This window comes from Convolutriloba macropyga, chromosome 9 (genome assembly GCF_964194025.1).
Source record: "Convolutriloba macropyga chromosome 9, txConMacr16.3, whole genome shotgun sequence".
NCBI classification, from domain to species: Eukaryota; Metazoa; Xenacoelomorpha; order Acoela; family Convolutidae; genus Convolutriloba; species Convolutriloba macropyga.
In genome coordinates this window covers 22,382,498-22,402,347 of record NC_134476.1, presented here as the reverse complement: position 1 = coordinate 22,402,347, position 19,850 = coordinate 22,382,498, and the positions used below count along the sequence as shown (strand labels likewise).

General features: G+C 35.7%; 1 protein-coding gene across 1 annotated transcript; it reads left to right on the top strand.

Moving 5' to 3' along the window:
- Positions 1-515: 515 nt before the first annotated feature.
- On the top strand, positions 516-12,215 carry LOC142346314 (uncharacterized). Its single transcript, XM_075398844.1, has 3 exons — positions 516-1,213; positions 1,634-1,748; positions 11,784-12,215. The coding sequence occupies exons 1-3, from the start codon at positions 1,052-1,054 to the stop codon at positions 12,095-12,097; spliced, it is 591 nt and encodes a 196-aa protein (XP_075254959.1). The 5' UTR covers positions 516-1,051; the 3' UTR covers positions 12,098-12,215.
- The last annotated feature ends 7,635 nt before the right edge of the window (positions 12,216-19,850 follow it).

Below are 19,850 nucleotides of genomic sequence, written 5' to 3'. Positions count from 1 at the left end.
TTGATTGTTGATGGTTTTGCATGAATAGTCGGTGCTTATTATTTGCACCCTCCTAGATGCTTATGCCTTATTTTTACAAAATGATTGTCTTTGCCATGACACATGCTCTGTAACTGGGAGGGGGTGCATAACGTACTGAGGGGGGTCACAGATTCGGAAGATCCGAATTTCTTTTTGCACTATCTTCGCCATTGGTTTAAACAGAGTAGTTACAACCAAAGAGAATCGTTTGAGAATAGTTTCTCAACAAATAACCACGCTTGTAATTGTTTTACCCCCAACCCGTCCCCACAAAAGAAACAATGACTGGAACTTGACAAGATATCAATGAGATTTTCATAACAAGCAAAGAGTTTTTGCTTATCTGTGGCAATTTGTAATGGTTTCAGTAAGTTTTTAGTTATCTTGATTTATAAGCTTTAAACAATCCGTCATTTTTGCCGACTGATTTTCTCCAGTAAAATCTCAGCAGTAGTTCAAACTTCAATAAATAAAACTAAAAGACGCGTGCTTTTTTATCAGTCATACGCAAGCAAAAGCAACGCACGTAAAAACAACTATATTAGACACACAATAAAACATCGCATTCAGATTGAACTTAAAACCGATCCAACATTATTTGTTTGAAAGTATTCAGTTACCTTACGTATTGTGTATCACTTCAACGTTTGAATGTATAACGTTTTACAATTTTTGAAGCTCAAACAATTGCCAACTAAATTATCAAATCACTACACTGTTGAATAATATTTTTTAGCAATTGCTGTTTATTTAACTATTTGAACATTAATTTTAAACTATTCAACCGAATTAAACAATTTTATTCATTTTCTATTGATATCGAAGTATTCGGACTATACGCAATTCAGTTACAGTCTCACTTTTTTTAAAACCAATGAATTAGTTAGCTCGTAAACGGATTAGTTTTACAGCTGATAACGAATTCGACTATTAAAAAATTCTCGAAATCTACGTCACAAGCCATTGTTTAACGGCAAAGCCGTGTGAAAAACAACTGCTTGATTTGAAATTTTTCAGTAATCGATATACAATGAATATTCCGTTTAACTCAAACCCGAATGCTCCTCGGAAAGAGCTCCCTTTTTGTTATATTTGTGGTCGCCAGTTCTCCAAGGCCTCTCTGCCCATTCACGAGCCACAGTGTCTCAAGAAGTGGGAGATTGCGAATGAACAGTTGGCTCCCGAGTTTAGGGAAGTGGGATTTGGGGATAAAAAGTAAAGCTGTATGTAAAGTGTGTGTGTGTGAGTGCGTGTTGGGGGGGGGGGGGGGGGTGGTCGTATAATAGGAAACACCCGTGTTCTCCAGTTACTGATGTCACATTACAAACCTCCGGCGTAGCTGGGATAGAACCCACAAATACTGAATATATACGATACTGTGAGCTATTTTTGGGAAGGAGCCTAGAGTTGTGTGGGGAGGGTGCAAAATAGCATAATATTGTTTTGTTTCTTCATTATAATCCACTATATGTTTACTTGAGCTGATTGAATCTCAAATTTAACAACCTTTTTGAATGAAAAGATCAAAATTGAATCGGAAAAAATATTGCAGTTCCTGAAGAAGCAGAAAAAGTTTTGAGATTAAAACCCACAACCCTGGGATATAATCAGGAAGAAGAAGCCAGTGAAGCCACAGGCAGTACCTGACAGGGCTCTTGGGGGAAAGGGAGGAGGGTACAGCATGGGGGCGTCCGATGCCGCATTCGAGGCTGCACAGGCTAACTTGGGTAGGTCTTGATTTTGTAGTTTCTGTCGATATTAGCTCTGACCTGACCTAATCTGATTTGAGTCACCAGAGTACAAAAGTGGCATCTGTTCTGTTCTGCCCCCGCCTCCTGTTTGTTTAGAGCCTATTTTTGAAGCCCCGTTCCACAACACCCAAGGATAATTTTCATCACGTGATAAAGTGTGATAAATTTACTATATTTATGACCACAATATTTTAACTGGGGGTATAAGGCGCATAAGACAATGGGGGCCAACAACGGAAGACTTCCCAAAAATAGGAATATAAAAATTCTCGTGCTTATTGCATACCATAGTTTTATGATGTCTGTTTTTGGAAAGGAATCAAACTTCTATGCCGGCTTTTACAATTTATGCAGGCACTTTTATGCAGGTGCTAATTCTGATAGTCTATAGTTAAATATGCTGATGGGGACTAGTTTCGCCGAAAACTTCTATACCACTTGCGCTGGGCGATTTTAACACTAGCTGGACTGTAGTTTACTACAACATATTACAACACGCAACAACGGTGGTTTGCAAGATAGATATGGCCAACCAGTGTTCAAAGCTAGGAGACGACTGCTGCCTGCATTCCAGATTTCGTGGTCCCGATTTGTTTACTCTGGATAGATGACGTCATCATTTAAAGGACCGACAGGTTACAAATTTTGAATATAATTGACGAACGTAGACAACAATCAAACTAAATAAAGACTACTTGCAAACTTACGCAACAGGTTATAGGAAATTGATCTGAAGAAGAAAAAAGAAACATTTGTGGGTTCTGAAGCGAGGTTTGAATCCAGAAAACAATAAGAAATCAGTTAAAACAAAAAACATTAAACAAATAAATTAACAACACCAAAAAACAATTTAGAGCGTACAAACATGGATATAGTCAACAAGAAAATGTGACGACTGGAAAGTAAGTTCTCAAATTTTGCTGAAAGGCGGCTGGCAAAACACTGAGCTTGGGCATTTCACGGTAAAAGAAGTTAATGGAGCAGCATTAGGAGAAGTTAAACAAATCTCTAGCAGCAGCTCAAACAGATGAAACAAGAGCAGCTGGATAGTCTGTTCAAACACGCGATGGGACGTTTCGGAGTGCCCAAAAAATCAGCGGCCAAAAAATTTGCTCTGACGAGGGGTGCACGAAAAACGACTTTATAATGATCAAACACTTAGTGCTACGTATCAACCGATTCTCGTCGCAGCTCTCGAAAAAAATACGTCAAGTCAGTTGAAATGACTGAACCAACTCAAAAATATTAGTACTTGCCGCATCAACCTGTTCAAAATCCAAATAAGCAGAACAAATTTTATCGGGCCGCCAAAGCAGCGTCAAAGTTCAAAGGGGAATCAGTGAATTCACTTCTTAAAACAGAACCAGATTTCTCAAACAGTCTAGTTGACAATTTGATCAGTTTCCGTGAAAAGGTTAATTGATGTCTTAGCAGACATTGCAGGAATGCGGAATGCTCATGCAAGATCATATCCAAAATGAAGATCAAACTGCACTATGATCCCTACGAACAATTGGCAACGATGTGAAACACCATCTTGTGCTCACCATCTTGTGCTACGAACAATTGGCAACGATGTGAAACACGATCTGCTCACCATCTTGTGCAATATTTGTCCCAATTAAATTCCCAGATAACAACGTCGAGAAATATCCCGAAGCTCAGAGCGCAGTAAAGGTTTACATTAATATGAATGATTATATCAAGTCTTCCAATTCTTTTGAGAATGACAATGCGGCGGTATTTGGAGTAAATACTGCGTGAAAGCAAGCGGCTCCCTTCTAATTGAACTCTTCAGTCCATTGCAGTACCTAAAATTCTTTGACAAAGGATACCAAAATTTACTGGAATTAAAGAACCAGTTGCGGACAATTTTTAGTTGATTCTTTGTTGGATCGTGCTCCATTATCTACCTCAGAATCATAATTAAGATCAACAATGAAGTACACAGAGGTGGTGCTCGTTAAACATTTAGGCGTGCCCAAGTTGGTACTAGAAATATCTGTCACATCTGTTTGACTTCTGAGTTTCCTTCAACGAGAACTCTCAAATAAAATCAGCAATGTTTTTCTTGTTGAATAGTCAAGCAGCTCCATCAAAAGAACAAGCAGTGTTTTTTGCACACCGTACTGTTGAAATATAAGCGAAACGCTGACCTGATTGCTGGAATTATTTTGCGACTAAATTGAAGTCATTCAATCAAAGTACTCGTGGTTTAGAACTCAAATTGAAGAATGCCTGTTAAAGCCGCCCGATTTTCACTCTAAAGAATGCGTTATGTGAAGACGTACAAACAAATTTCAGTTTGTCGACACCAAACAATTTAGTCGGCACCAAACGGTTTTCAACGTGAACAGAACTTTTGCCAATAGTAGCTGCTGTTTTTAGTCTGACCTACAGAAAGAAAAGCATCCAGTACACTGTGGAAACTGTTGCCTTGAGAAAATTGTATCAAGTAAAGTTTTGACAGTTAAGTGTCTTCGACAACTGAACTATCAAAGTCTCACATGATCAAATGTCGCGTCCGCCGAAGGTTTGGGAGAACTTAGCGATAAATTGGACTCAAAATGCACATACAGGTCACCAAACCTAAAATTTGATAATAACGGAATACTCCACGTGAACTGTTGAGGCCGAACTCTTTTCTGCTCCAGCGTCCTTAAAGTTCCCTTCCAGTTTGTGTTTTCCCGCCAACCAAGCCAACCAAGAAAAAGTTGTTGGAGAATTTTGAACATTCTGACACCCAGGTTTGTAGGATCCTAATCCGCGAATACTCACCTATCTTGATTAAAAAACCACCAAGGAGAGAAGTTAAACAAATCTCTAGCAGCAGCTCAAACAGATGAAACAAGAGCAGCTGGATAGTCTGTTCAAACACGCGATGGGACGTTTTGGAGTGCCCAAAATATCAGCGGCCAAAAAATTTGCTCTGACGAGGGGTGCACGAAAAACGACTTTATAATGATCAAACACTTAGTGCTACGTATCAACCGATTCTCGTCGCAGCTCTCGAAAAAAATACGTCAAGTCAGTTGAAATGACTGAACCAACTCAAAAATATTAGTACTTGCCGCATCAACCTGTTCAAAATCCAAATAAGCAGAACAAATTTTATCGGGCCGCCAAAGCAGCGTCAAAGTTCAAAGGGGAATCAGTCAATTCACTTCTTAAAACAGAACCAGATTTCTCAAACAGTCTAGTTGACAATTTGATCAGTTTCCGTGAAAAGGTTAATTGATGTATTAGCAGACATTACAGGAATGCGGAATGCTCATGCAAGATCATATCCAAAATGAAGATCAAACTGCACTATGATCCCTACGAACAATTGGCAACGATGTGAAACACCATCTTGTGCTCACCATCTTGTGCTACGAACAATTGGCAACGATGTGAAACACGATCTGCTCACCATCTTGTGCAATATTTGTCCCAATTAATTTCCCAGATAACAACGTCGAGAAATATCCCGAAGCTCAGAGCGCAGTAAAGGTTTACATTAATATGAATGACTATATCAAGTCTTCCAATTCTTTTGAGAATGACAATGCGGCGGTATTTGGAGTAAATACTGCGTGAAAGCAAGCGGCTCCCTTCTAATTGAACTCTTCAGTCCATTGCAGTACCTAAAATTCTTTGACAAAGGATACCAAAATTTACTGGAATTAAAGAACCAGTTGCGGACAATTTTTAGTTGATTCTTTGTTGGATCGTGCTCCATTATCTACCTCAGAATCATAATTAAGATCAACAATGAAGTACACAGAGGTGGTGCTCGTTAAACATTTAGGCGTGCCCAAGTTTGTACTAGAAATATCTGTCACATCTGTTTGACTTCTGAGTTTCCTTCAACGAGAACTCTCAAATAAAATCAGCAATGTTTTTCTTGTTGAATAGTCAAGCAGCTCCATCAAAAGAACAAGCAGTGTTTTTTGCACACCGTACTGTTGAAATATAAGCGAAACGCTGACCTGATTGCTGGAATTATTTTGCGGCTAAATTGAAGTCATTCAATCAAAGTACTCGTGGTTTAGAACTCAAATTGAAAAATGCCTGTTAAAGCCGCCCAATTTTCACTCTAAAGAATGCGTTATGTGAAGACGTACAAACAAATTTCAGTTTGTCGACACCAAACAATTTAGTCGGCACCAAACGGTTTTCAACGTGAACAGAAATTTTGCCAATAGTAGCTGCTGTTTTTAGTCTGACCTACAGAAAGAAAAGCATCCAGTACACTGTGGAAACTGTTGCCTAGAGAAAATTGTATCAAGTAAAGTTTTGACAGTTAAGTGTCTTCGACAACTGAACTATCAAAGTCTCACATGATCAAATGTCGCGTCCGCCGAAGGTTTGGGAGAACTTAGCGATAAATTGGACTCAAAATGCACATACAGGTCACCAAACCTAAAATTTGATAATAACGGAATACTCCACGTGAACTGTTGAGGCCGAACTCTTTTCTGCTCCAGCGTCCTTAAAGTTCCCTTCCAGTTTGTGTTTTCCCGCCAACCAAGCCAACCAGGAAAAAGTTGTTGGAGAATTTTGAACATTTTGACACCCAGGTTTGTAGGATCCTAATCCGCGAATAATCACCTATCTTGATTAAAAAACCACCAAAATAGACCATAACAGCAGGAGGACACACACGACACACGACACAAAATTATCTTTTTTCGGGAAAGCCAGTTATATATATATATATATATATATATATACATATATATATATATATATATATATATATATATATAGATATATATACATATATATATATATATATATATATATATATATATATATATATATAAATATATAAATGGCTTTCCCGAAAAAAGATAATTTTGTGTCGTGTGATGAAATTGTCTTTTGTACCAGTAACATGGAAATCATTTTCTTGAAAACTTGATTTTCACCACTAGTTTTATGTTTTGGTTAGGGATTTGTGACCATCTCAATTGTCCCACTGATTTTGTTCTCATTTTAGTGCCATTTGTGGGTAATTTTACACTTTTGCTCCATATTTTTAGTAATCCAAACATTATTGCTTTTTCGTTGCATGTCATTTATTACCAAGCAATTATTAATCTCATTTCTTTTTATTCTTTAGAATAAATAGATTTGAATCTGGATATAGGTTTCAAGGGCAATTTTTTTCAAATCCAGTCATTTGATTCTTGTTTTTTTCTTTTGCTGCGGACTCTCTGGCAACAAATACTGAAAACGATGTCTGAGTTTTATTGGTGCATAGATGCAATTGTCTGATTTGGCCTTATAGCAAACAATATTTTTTTGACTTTGACATTATATCTTTCTATAAAAATGGAAAGTATTTATGAACTAAGCTAGTTTTTTGTTCTTTATGTTATTTTGCGCCTCAATTCTGACCATGTGTTATTGAGGTTCTAAATAATTTTAAGGGGATTTATAAATTTTTGTAAGTTAATGGTTTATTGTTTTGATTACTTTTGAAGCTAATTGTTTTCGCGTTATGTTTTCACTCTTGTTGGCTTAAAGTGTTTGGTTTTTCTGTAGGGATTACCACAGTTTGGTTATGCACCTTATATGTATTTGGTTTTTGTTTATATTCTTCTGACAATTTTGTGACGCGTTCGTATGGCATTCCACGGAAGACACGTACAAAATTGGGCAGCTTTTACGGATTGTAATCCTTTGATAGCGATGGTTTTTAATTTTTGTTTTGAAAACTTTAATAGATGTTTGAAGAAGTTTTTTCCCTCAGTATTGTTATTTTTCGAGTAACTTGACTTGGCTGAAAAGAGGTCTTAGCTGCTTCTTTCAAAGACATACACATATAAATACCTTCTGAATTTTTCTAAAAAATCATTTTTTTGGTATTACCGTTGTCATTTTCAAACTTAGTAGTCTTTGAATTGTTCTTTTCTTTTTTTCTTTATTCCAATTTTACAAAAAGAAACTTTAAAAGGTTTATAGTAGAACTTGAACGGTTTCACTCTTGACTTCTTTTTTGATTTTCTTATAACCTACGCTCTCGTTTTTCTTTGAATTCTTCACAAACTTACAAAATCAAATTGAGAACTTAAACTCTGATCCAAAATGAATGAAGCCTTTCAATCTTTAGTTATAAAGTAGCTGGATAAAATGCATTACCGTTTGCAATTCAGTTTGAAAATGAGATACAGGTTCCCGGATCTCATTTTTTGTTGATTGCCGAATCTCAGAGCGCACTAAAGGTTTACCTTAATATCAATGACTACGTCCAGTCTTCGAATGCTCTTGATAATGACAATGCGGCGGTATTTTGAGTAAGTGCTGCTTGAAAACAAGCGGCTCCCTTCTATTTGAACTCTTCAGTCCGTTGCTGTACGTAAAATTCTTTGACAAAGGATACCAAAATTTACTGGAATTACAGAACCAGTTGCATACAATTTTTAGTTGATACACACTTTGTTGGATCGTGCTCCATTATCTACCTCAAATAATAATTAAGATCAAGAAAGAAGTACACAGAGGTGGTGCTCGTTAAACATTTAGACTTGCCCAAGTTGGAACTAGAAATATCTGTCACATGTGTTTGACTTCTGAGTTTCCTTCAACGAGAACTCTCAAATGAAATCCGCAATGTTTTTTTGTCGCTTAGTCAAGCAGTTCTATCAAAAGAACAAGCAGTGTTTTTTGCACACCGCACTGTTGAAACATAAGCAAAAGGCTGATCTGATGGCTGGAATTATTTTGCGACTAAATTGAAGTCATTCAATCAACGTACTCGTGGTTTAGAACTCAAATTGAAGAATGCCTGTTAAAGCCGCCCGATTTTCACTCTAAAGAATGCGTTATGTGAAGACGTACAAACAAATTTCAGTTTGTCGACACCAAACAATTTAGCCGGCACCAAACGGTTTTCAACGTGAACAGAACTTTTGCCAATATTAGCTGCTGTTTTTAGTCTGACCTACAGAAAGAAAAGCATCCAGTACACTGTGGAAACTGTTGCCTTGAGAAAATTGTATCAAGTAAAGTTTTGACAGTTAAGTGTCTTCGACAACTGAACTATCAAAGTCTCACATGATCAAATGTCGCGTCCGCCGAAGGTTTGGGAGAACTTAGCGATAAATTGGACTCAAAATGCACATACAGGTCACCAAACCTAAAATTTGATAATAACGGAATACTCCACGTGAACTGTTGAGGCCGAACTCTTTTCTGCTCCAGCGTCCTTAAAGTTCCCTTCCAGTTTGTGTTTTCCCGCCAACCAAGCCAACCAGGAAAAAGTTGTTGGAGAATTTTGAACATTCTGACACCCAGGTTTGTAGGATCCTAATCCGCGAATACTCACCTATCTTGATTAAAAAACCACCAAAATAGACCATAACAACAGGAGGAAACTCAATTTCAATGAATCTATGTGAACCTTGAAACGCATCACTCCGCATGGTATTTGGTTTCTGTTGAGGGTTACCTGGAAGAGACGGAAATATCGTAGTTGAAGCGAAAACAGCGGACGACATCTTCGTCCACACAATGAGGTCTTTCGGGTGTTTTTTCTATTAGTTTTATTTTGTTTAGATTTTCCCCGCCAAAATTGAGGCAATCTGGGTTAATTATGTTATATTCAATTATACATTTGGGTATATTTTTTTCTGGGAAATGATAACAGTATTTGTTTGATGGCTTTTTTATCATGTTGTTCCCCGTTGAATATGTTGCTAATGCAACCTCACGTATATATATATATATATATATATATATATATATATATATACATACATATAAATATATATATATATATATATATATATATATATATATATACACATAAATATATATATATATATATATATATATATATATATATATATATAAATGGCTTTCCCGAAAAAAGATAAATTTGTGTCGTGTGATGAAATTGTCTTTTGTACCAGAAACATGGAAATCATTTTCTTGAAAACTTGATTTTCACCACTAGTTTTATGTTTTGGTTAGGGATTTGTGACCATCTCAATTGTCCCCACTGATTTTGTTCTCATTTTAGTGCCATTTGTGGGTAATTTTACATTTTTGCTCCATATTTTCAGTAATCCAAACATTATTGCTTTTTCGTAGCATCTCATTTATTACCAAGCAATTATTAATCTCATTTTTTTTAATTCTTTAGCATAAATAGATTTGAATCTGGATATAGGTTTCAAGGGAATTTTTTTCAAATCCAGTCATTTGATTCTTGTTTTTTTCTTTTGCTGCGGACTCTCTGGCAACAAATACTGAAAACGATGTCGGAGTTTTATTGGTGCATAGATGCAATTGTCTGATTTGACCTGATAGCAATCAATATTTTTTTGACTTTGACATTATATCTTTCTATAAAAATGGAAAATATTTATGAACTAAGCTAGTTTTTTGTTCTTTATGTTGCCTCAATTCTGAACATGTGTTATTGAGGTTCTAAAGAATTTTAAGGGGATTTATAAATTTTTGTAAGTTAATGGTTTATTGTTTTGATTACTTTTGAAGCTAATTGTTTTCGCGTTGTGTTTTCACTCTTGTTGGCTTAAAGTGTTTGGTTTTTCTGTAGGGTTTACCACAGTTTGGTTATGCACCTTATATGTATTTGGTTTTTGTTTATATTCTTCTGACAGTTTTGTGACGCGTTCGTATGGCATTCCACGAAAGACACGTACAAAATTCGGCAGCTTTTACGGATTGTAATCCTTTGATAGCGATGGTTTTTAATTTTCGTTTTAAAAACTTTAATAGATGTTTTAAGAAGTTTTTTTCCCTCAATATTGTTATTTTTCGAGTAACTTGACTTGGTTGAAAAGACGTCTTAGCTGCTCCTTTCAAAGACAAACACATATAAATACCTAAATTTTTCTAAAAAAATTCTTTTTTGGTATTACCGTTGTCACTTTCAAACTTAGTAGTTTTTGAATTGTTCTTTTCTTTTTGTCATTATTCCCGTTTTACAAATAGAACCTTTTTTTAAAAGGTTTATAGGAGAACTTTAACGGTTTCGCTACTCATGACTTCTTTTTTGATTTCCTACGCTCTCGTTTTTCTTTGAATTCTTCACAAACTTACAAAATCAAATTGAGAACTTAAACTCTGATCCAAAATGAATGAAGCCTTTCAATCTTTAGTTATAAAGTAGCTGGATAAAATGCATTACTGTTTGCAATTCAGTTTGAAAATGAGATACAGGTTCCCGGATCTAATTTTTTGTTGATTGTTGAAACTTTCTGTCATTTTGTTTATTCGTGTGATCCTTTGAGTAAATTTTGGATATTTGATCTCACTCATGTTTAAACCTTTTTTGTTTGCGCGTCGGTCCCTGTTAATGAATCCATCAAAATTTAAGTACAAAATTTAATGCAACATTTTAACTACTTCTTTATTTTGAAGGTAGTATAGTTCTACTTCAACTGGTAGAGAATTAAGCTACGAATGAGTGAGCGAGGTCAGAGCCGTTTATGCCATTGCGCATTAGCGAGCCACCTTGTTATAAAAAGATGTTATCTTGTCTAAGTTTATCATAAATCATTATAAAGAGCTGGATATTTTCTAATGACGAATTAACTCAGCACGCTGAAATTTACTCATTTGGTCGCGTTACCACAGCATGTTCGAAAGATTTCAGAGAAGTTCCTGGTTACCCCAATGCCATTCTAAAAGTCTTTAGAATTATAACAATCCCAAAGTTAGGAGAAGTTTACATTCCTTATCAACATAGATCCCCTTTTTGCAGTTTTGTAATATGTTTACGGGCAAATAAGGTGTAGATATAAGTACTCATATTGCACTTAAAATCCAATTCAAACAGACAAGGAGTTCAAAAAACTCTTTTTTTACTTCTTTTCTCTAGTGAATTACTTGATCCTTCTTTAGTGCATTACAAGATTAATTAATACTTTCTGTTGTTGACCCACCTGTATTTTTATCTATAAAGCTATTATTATACTACCCTACACTACCATTGATAGTGTTACCTCTTGACATTGTTTTTTGGATAAATAAAGTGTTACTTTTTTTCTTTAGTCGAATGTCCGAACTGTCAACGAACATTCAATATGGACCGAATAGAGAAACACGTCAGCATCTGCAAAAAGTCTAATGTCGTTCCTCACAAGAAGACTGCCTCGAACACACCCCGACAAGTAGAGGAAGCACCAAAACCGTCCCCTGCACCCAAAGCATCTAAATCACAACCGAGTAAACATTTATCAGCACCAACAGAGAGTAAACAAGTAGCAAACGGGACTGGTGGTAGTGGTGCAAAGTTTTGTTCCGAGTGTGGGCAGAAATTTGAACAAGTTGCCAAGTTTTGCACAGAATGCGGGGCAAAGCGATGATCAATAAAACTTAATTCTGATATTATGAAACTTCTCTAATTGTTGATATAGATTATAGCTATTGTTGTGTGTCCAAAAGTGCATAGACATAAAAAAATTAAATGTTTGCATGATAAAATTTTCCTCCTACTATAACAGAATGAAAGTTCAGAAATGGATTAATCTTATTCCTCGTTCAGCGTGTGACGCACATCATCAGCCTAAAGTTGGTACCCAATGGTACCCACGAGCTGGGTACCATTGGGCAATAGGGTGGACAAATTATGAATAGTTGGACGCACAAATATTTTCTTTAAACGATCTGAACTAACAGTTTGATCATAAAAATGGATATCTATACTTGCTAGTGCCATCCTCAAGTGATACCAAAATAACAAGCTGAAAGGTTTTTCTTCAATTAATGAAAAAATTGAAATTTGCTTTTCCAAATATTTTAGCTATAGCTTAGCTCCAATCTGCTCGTCCAAATCCAACGTTTCGCAAGTGATTATGTATTTAGTCTTAATTTTAACGTAATGATAATTGCCACTATAAAGTTTGATGCTTTCTACTAAAAATAGATGAATTGTTGAACGGATTAGCACTTCTGGAGAAAACAAGGATATTTATTGTTCCGAAACTGAACTGTACATAAAATAAGTTCACCCAATAGTTTGATGAAGCAAAGATAATCCTTTTTCAGACCTAATTTTAAAGCGAGGAACGTATGGTTCAATTTCGAAAACAATTCTTACAACATTGATCCCTACATTGGCAATCTTCACTAAACGTGAAATTGAGATAAGACGTTATAGTAATTTAACAGATACCATAAGGCAAATTTGATAAAAACCCAACCAAATTTCATCAAAAATTGTCTCAAAATGTGATAAAACTTCGTATTTCTTTAACTTCGTTTGAGTTTATATTTTTGTTAATATTGGACAAACTTATACAATTCCGGTAAAAATTTTTGAACTTTCTGTGAAAATTTGGTTAACCTCCTACGACAATTGCAAACTATTTAGCGTTTTGCATTGTGACGCTCCCGTGCACATCCAGACTAGAGAAAAGTCAACCCTACCATGCAACGTAATATGTGAAAATTACAATCACACAGTTAACAGCCAGCAATTGATAGAAATTACACCAAAATTAAATACAGAGATTCTCTGACTCCCCTAGTGATCGAAGAATTCAAAATCTTGCAAGAATTTTGCAGGAAATTTTGCAAGATAATGCATAGTTCTTCCATTTATCTTGCAAGATTCTTGCAAGAATTGAATTTTTCTGCAAGATTCTTGCGAGAATTGAATTCTTCTTGCAAGAATCTTGCAAGTTTTTGTATTTTTCTTTCAAGAATCTTGCAAGATTTTGAATTCTTCAACTGGTTACCTGGCTAGATGACGATGGCAGGCGAGCTAAAAATGTCAATGTTAAGCATGAAATTGTGTCGGAAAATTTGCTCAAGTCAAGCTAAGACTGACTTTTTTGAGCTAATTCCAGTATAATTCGGGTGTTTTCCCTCCTCCTTTTTAATTCCGGGCTTGGGACCGGCGATTGCGGAGTTACAAACAAATACCTATAGGGGAAATGAGCGGTGACCTAGCAAAAGAACTAGACTAAAAAAAACTTAGTATCCTAAAAAATTTATTAGAATTTAAAATTGTTAAGATATATTCAGAAAATAGATCACATAGTATTTGCCAAGTTTTATGAATCATAATAGAGTTTTTTTTAAAAAAATTGCGGCGTTGAAACTACAGTATGTAGCTACCATTGTGAAATTACCTGTTTCGCAAAAAAACCACGAAAAAAAAATCACAGTTAATTTTAGATAGGTCATAAACCCCACGGAAATAAACACTCACTTGACTGTTAAAAAACTGTGCATTTAGAGCGTTTGGGACATTTCAAAAAACTATCACAAACAAATAATTTTTGCGACCAAAATTCATTTTTAAATTGGGGGTTTATTTCCGTGAGGGTTTATTACCCGTGGGGTTTATTTCCCATCTAAAAATAAGTTAGTTTTTTTTGGCGGGGGTCTATTTCCTAGACTCAAATTTATTCTTCAAATCTAGTCCTGGAACGTTACAATGAATCATTATCTGTCTAGCGCATTTCTAGAGACTGTTGGCAGCTGATGGTTCTAATACGGACTGATCCACTTTCAGCGCTTTTTGCAATTGCCAACTGTTTGACTTAGCGTCTGCAAAAACCGCTCAATGAATATGCTAGAACGAAATCGTTGTCACCCAGGAGACTTGGTGCCATCGGACACGTGGGTGCTTGCAAGTACACTTTTTCGGATAAGTGAAAGAAAATTTTCTTATATGTTCAGAGGAGTTGAAATGAACCAAACGTCTCCTTCTCTGATAGCGAAGCAGCCAAACATTTTTGGCTGCTGATGCAAGGGACAAAGGTTAGATTTAAAACCAAGTCTAATATTTTGTCGTAAATTTGGACACTAAGCTTATGGCAAAATATTGGACTTTCTTGTTTAAGTTTAAGTTCAATCTTTAATATTATGCTCTCTGTCTCAAAGTTTTTGAGACCGATGAAATCGTACCCTTTAATCAAATGCAATTGCATTTAAAAGTTGTGAGGAATTTTCATTAGCTGTTGTGAATAGTTTAAAGACGTTATTTTTAAAATCCCTTTATCAAGTCGAGATTTATAGTTTACGTGATTATGCTTGAAGTCACTGAGAACTTCTACTGTTTATCGATAACCGCGTTCTAATTTGAGATCTTTTGTTAGAATATTTTGCAGAGTCACGTAAATATGCTTAAAAAGCGGTTTGCAAATGTGGCAAAAGGAGTTGGGTCTGGGTCAGTTGTTTACCGATCACAGAGGTCCGCGCATTTGAGAAAATTATACTTGTTATGTAGGGTGTCGATAGTGTAGACGAAACGTATTTAAACATTTAAAACTTTCACAAGTTGATTTAATGCTAAGTTCTCAAAAATAGGTTATGAGTTCATAGAACTCTAAGGAGCCTATTTTTTGAAATTCACTATTGAACATAATTTAATAACAGTCCATATTTCAAGTAAAGAAGTCTCATCATTTATGGCTGTACACTTTGGGCATCTGAATGACGTTTGTTTGCTAAAATGACACAAGTTTTTAACTGGGATTCTTGACACGCAAGTACACAGCTACAACTCGTTCCGCGGCCAATAAAAAGGTTGCCATAACTTTGACAATTTGAAGGTATCCACCCGTCGGCACCACAGATATCTTTTCATAAATCTCAGAATCCCACAGAAATATCATTTCAGTCCTGCGAGGGTCTCCCCCAAACGTACTCGAAACATCAGATAGAATATGTCGACCAGTGTTTGGGTCAACGAAGCCATTTTCATCAGCCAGTTGTTTCTCGCTGTATTTGATTAGAGCTCTGTGTCCTCCGTTGATTAATTGAAACGGCCTGGTTACAAAGTATTTGAGGTAAACTTCAATCAACAGATTTTTGTCATGAGTGAGGGCTTTGAAGCGAGACCAAGACGGCGGATAGGCAACGAAACGGTAGTAATAACGGTGGGGTGTCCTACAAGTTATGTTTAGATACTCTCTATTTGTAGGACAAGTACATTTATGATAAAATTTGGGCTGCGGGTAAACATTTTCTCGATAAAATTGTGTATAAAAACTTACTGTTAATAAAATTGAGATCAGTTCGGAAGAACGCTTCAATTTTGTCATTTTGATTGGTTTTATCGGCACAAAAGATTGTTTGCGCTATATTGGCGAGTGTTTTTTCAGACTAAAAGAAAATGATGTGATTATTTTCCCTTTTAACATGACTCGAAGAGGAGTTTCGTAAAAAGTAGAGCACGCAATGGGACCTACAACTTATGCACTGCGGCTAGTATAATAACCGAATTACTTTTTAGTTTCTCACTTACTATTGATTAGTTTCCATTAACTCGAATGAAGACATATCCCTCCTTCGCAACGGCCCGATAAGATGTATTTTGAGCTAACTGCTCTGGATACTAGAAAAACGTGCTAAACATTTTTTATTGATGTAACACCCCCCCCCCCCCAACCTTGGCTCTAAAAATGCGATTAATGTTCCCCATACATACACCGAAGCAGGATTTTCATTGAGAAGTTCGGACAAAGTTTGGACTATTAAAAGTTCAAAAACTGTCAAAAATCAGGAAAACAGATGGCTTTGATGCAATTCAAAAACCAAGTTAACTCAAAGAACTGGACTCTGAAAGGAACTGAAAGAAGAGTTTATTCGTAATTGTGTTGATAGAAACTCACCCAAAAAGAGGGGAGTTTTCTGGTAAACAATGAAACGAAAATCAAAACAGTAATTTTATTAACTTGTCTCGCCCAATGGGCGGGGAGACTGAAATTATCTACCAAACTACAAGATCAGGTTGGTCATGAGAATTGTATGTACTGCAGCATTGAAAACCCGATCGTGTTGGTTGCAATTTCAAGAAGCCTCGAAATGACAATTTGATCTGTTCATGATTTGAACTGATTCCACCTCTGCGATTTACTAAGATTCCATAAAGAGATGTCTAACTAAGGAGTTAAATTAAATTATTAATTTCAAAAGTGCGCAATAAACTTATCACCCATGAGAATTTTGCTCACTGAAATATTTTATGAAAAGTTTGCATCGGTATTGTAAGTCATCCAAACGTGCGAATGGAAATTTTCAAAATATTTTTTGACCGCTACTTAAAGTCAGAATTAAAGCACTTATGTTTACTCAAACAAATACACAATAGAGATGTTTATAGCAATCTGTAATGTGGGTTTGATAAAATAGATGCCTACTCACTCGAACTTGTTTGTCCTATGGTATTTTAATTCGAGTTCTATTTGCAATACTTGACAAATAGCTTAGTTAGCAAACCAACCCTCTGTAACCATTTTCTCAGGAAAAGTGTTTCAGTGAGCCAAATATTGAATGGGAGAGTTTTCTTATTAATTATTTGATATTTGAAACCTAATTTATATACCAGACTTCTAAAAGGCCATGATATTTGTAAATGCTCATCTGTAATATAGAGTAAGCATTTAATCTCATATAAGGCAAATGAGACTCTTTCTCGTACGTGATTTGAAGAGAAAATATGAGCGATATAAGGATTAATTAACAGATAATTAAACGCCATTTTGTTGAGCAGAATCCGAAATTTCTAAATGTGCTAATATCTCCATAACAATGTACTGCAATAATCTCATCCGGAGAAATTTTCTACAAAAGGTGAACCAAAGAGTTGGTTATGTTTAAATGAAGCAACAATAGCCGATTAATCAGTTGATTTTCAACACAAATAAACGATTGAAAAAAAAATGAGCCAGAAGAGCCTAAAAATGATATCGTCAAATGCGCCAAATGAGCGGGAAAAAAGTTTGCTCTTTTCTAACTTTTTTTGAGCACGCTCAGTTTTGAAGTATTTTCATCTTTTGGGAGCTAATTCACTCTAATAGCGTTAGGGATTTTGGGTTTAATTTTGTAAACGTTTATCCAAGATTTTTCAGCTAATATCCCGTTTTCCCACTTTTTCTGGATTAGGGCATGCAAAAACGATGAATGTCATAAATGTACGCTCCTGTCTCTGAAGTCACTTGGATTTGCCACAAAAGTCACCAAAGAATTGTCCAAATCCGTCTCCCAGAACTCACTGCACACATCGAAACGTGAACGGTTTGTGAATGACATCAACGCACATGAACAGAATGACCAAAATTTAACTTCTTTACTTTCTCTCGTATCTGTAATGTTGTGCGTGTTGAACATAAGGATGCTCTTTTGATGGGTTCCATTCGGAACTTCCAGGAATTCAACGGATGATCCTTTAATTTTGACCTTTACAAAAACGGCCCAAATGTCCTGTAATACAACTGTAGCTAAAAGAGCCGCACAGAACATAACAAAGATATAACCATAAGCTTTATTCATAACTAATGTTAGCCGTGCTTTGCTTTTGAAATAAAGAAAACACTGTGTGATAAATAATTAACAGAATAACCAACAAAAAGTATAACAAAACTCACGTGATCATGTTTCAACATACATTGATGAGCTTGCAAAAACAAAATACTTAACACTCCAAATGAGAATTAAGTATTTTTGTAGCCATTAACTGCTTGAAAATGAACTAGAAACACAAAAGTGATGCATGAAAAGATAATAAGTCTAGACAGAAAAAAATTAATTATTAATATATACGTTTTCGAGAATTTACTAAAATTGCAATTTGTCTGAAATTGTTTGTTATTTTACTTTCCTTCGGTTAATATAATATTTTCTAATAAAATTAATGGGGTGAACTATCAACCTAATAAATGGTTTACATGATAACTGTATAAACGGAAATCAAACTTTAGGCTCGCGGGCATAAATAATCATTCGAATCTGACTGGAGCTGTCAAAAATCAAAACTGGGCTTGAGTCAAGAGTACTCTGAATGAGACATCTGCTTAGTGTTACATATGATCAGATCTTTCATGATAGAAATGCTTTTTAAGAATCTTATCAAGATCTAACAGAATAAAACTACTGCTGTTTAAAATCTTCATCTTGTATTATCTGATGAGACAACTTATAAAGCAAAAAAAGTGTGCGTTATGGCATAATATTCCAGCCCACCATATGGACAACAATTCAACAAAACTTGAACATGCAAAGTTCTTTTTCACCTAAATTCGTATCTCAGATTATTATTTGTACTTATTCCCCAGGTTTAGACCTCGACTTATGAAGAGACCATGCTTTGCAGAAAGTTGTTTGAAAATACCGTTATCGTACGAAGTAACCTCTTAAATGACGTTAGCTTGATTTTGGAAAACAGCTGAACCTCAGCTCAGAACTTTCCTTCGGACTTTCATTCACGCTGGGTTTTCCCTCCAACCAAAATTTCACGGTTGATTTTTGCTGGACTCACATTCTACACCCCGGACTTTGTCTCGACACAAAATTTTCTGCTCGGCTTTCGCTTGACTCTAAATACTGCGTTGCAAAAATTGGCTTGAGCTATTTTCAAAGAATGGGTCGAGAGAAAGTCATGAGAATGGGAGGGGAAACAACTAAGAAAAACGTTTTCATCATGGATCAAGAGAAGTCCAATTGCAATTAAGCTACATATTTTCATGTCATCCACTCAGTTGACAACATAGCCCAACTGTGATCACTCCTTCATATTACGAAATGAATTTTTTTCCCAGTTTGCCAAGTTGTTGAACTTCTCCGATGCAATGCTGTTTAGTCAATCTCCATTGCTGCCTCTCTGCATGTAGAGAAGCAATAAAAAATAGAAAATGTTCGAATCCGCAAAAATACTGTCTTCTGAAAAGATATTTGCTCTTACCATTAAAAACCTTGCTCGAACGATGAAATGTCTGAAACCGGGCTATTGAACTGCTATTTCTGGATCTATGAAAAGACCACATTTGGCCGAAGTATCCATGAAAAGATTTTTTCTAGACCTATGAAAAGGCTTTGCCTCGGCTTAAAGTAGGGCTCGACTGTGTAAGTCTAGTCAATAAACGGCCCTCCCAATTCGAAATTTTGAGTCTTTTCATAAGTCAAGATCTGAAGCTGGGTTCCATTTTATGCAACAGTCAACTGACCAGTCATGACCATTTCAAAATCCTTTGTTTTCCGTGACTGTTGCTTTTTCAACTAAAATTGATAAAAGTTATCTTTAAATCTGATATGGTGCTTCGATTCGCCTTGAGAAAACAATTGTTTTTTTGGTAATATTTCAGATCTATACTTTTTGCCCCCCCCCCC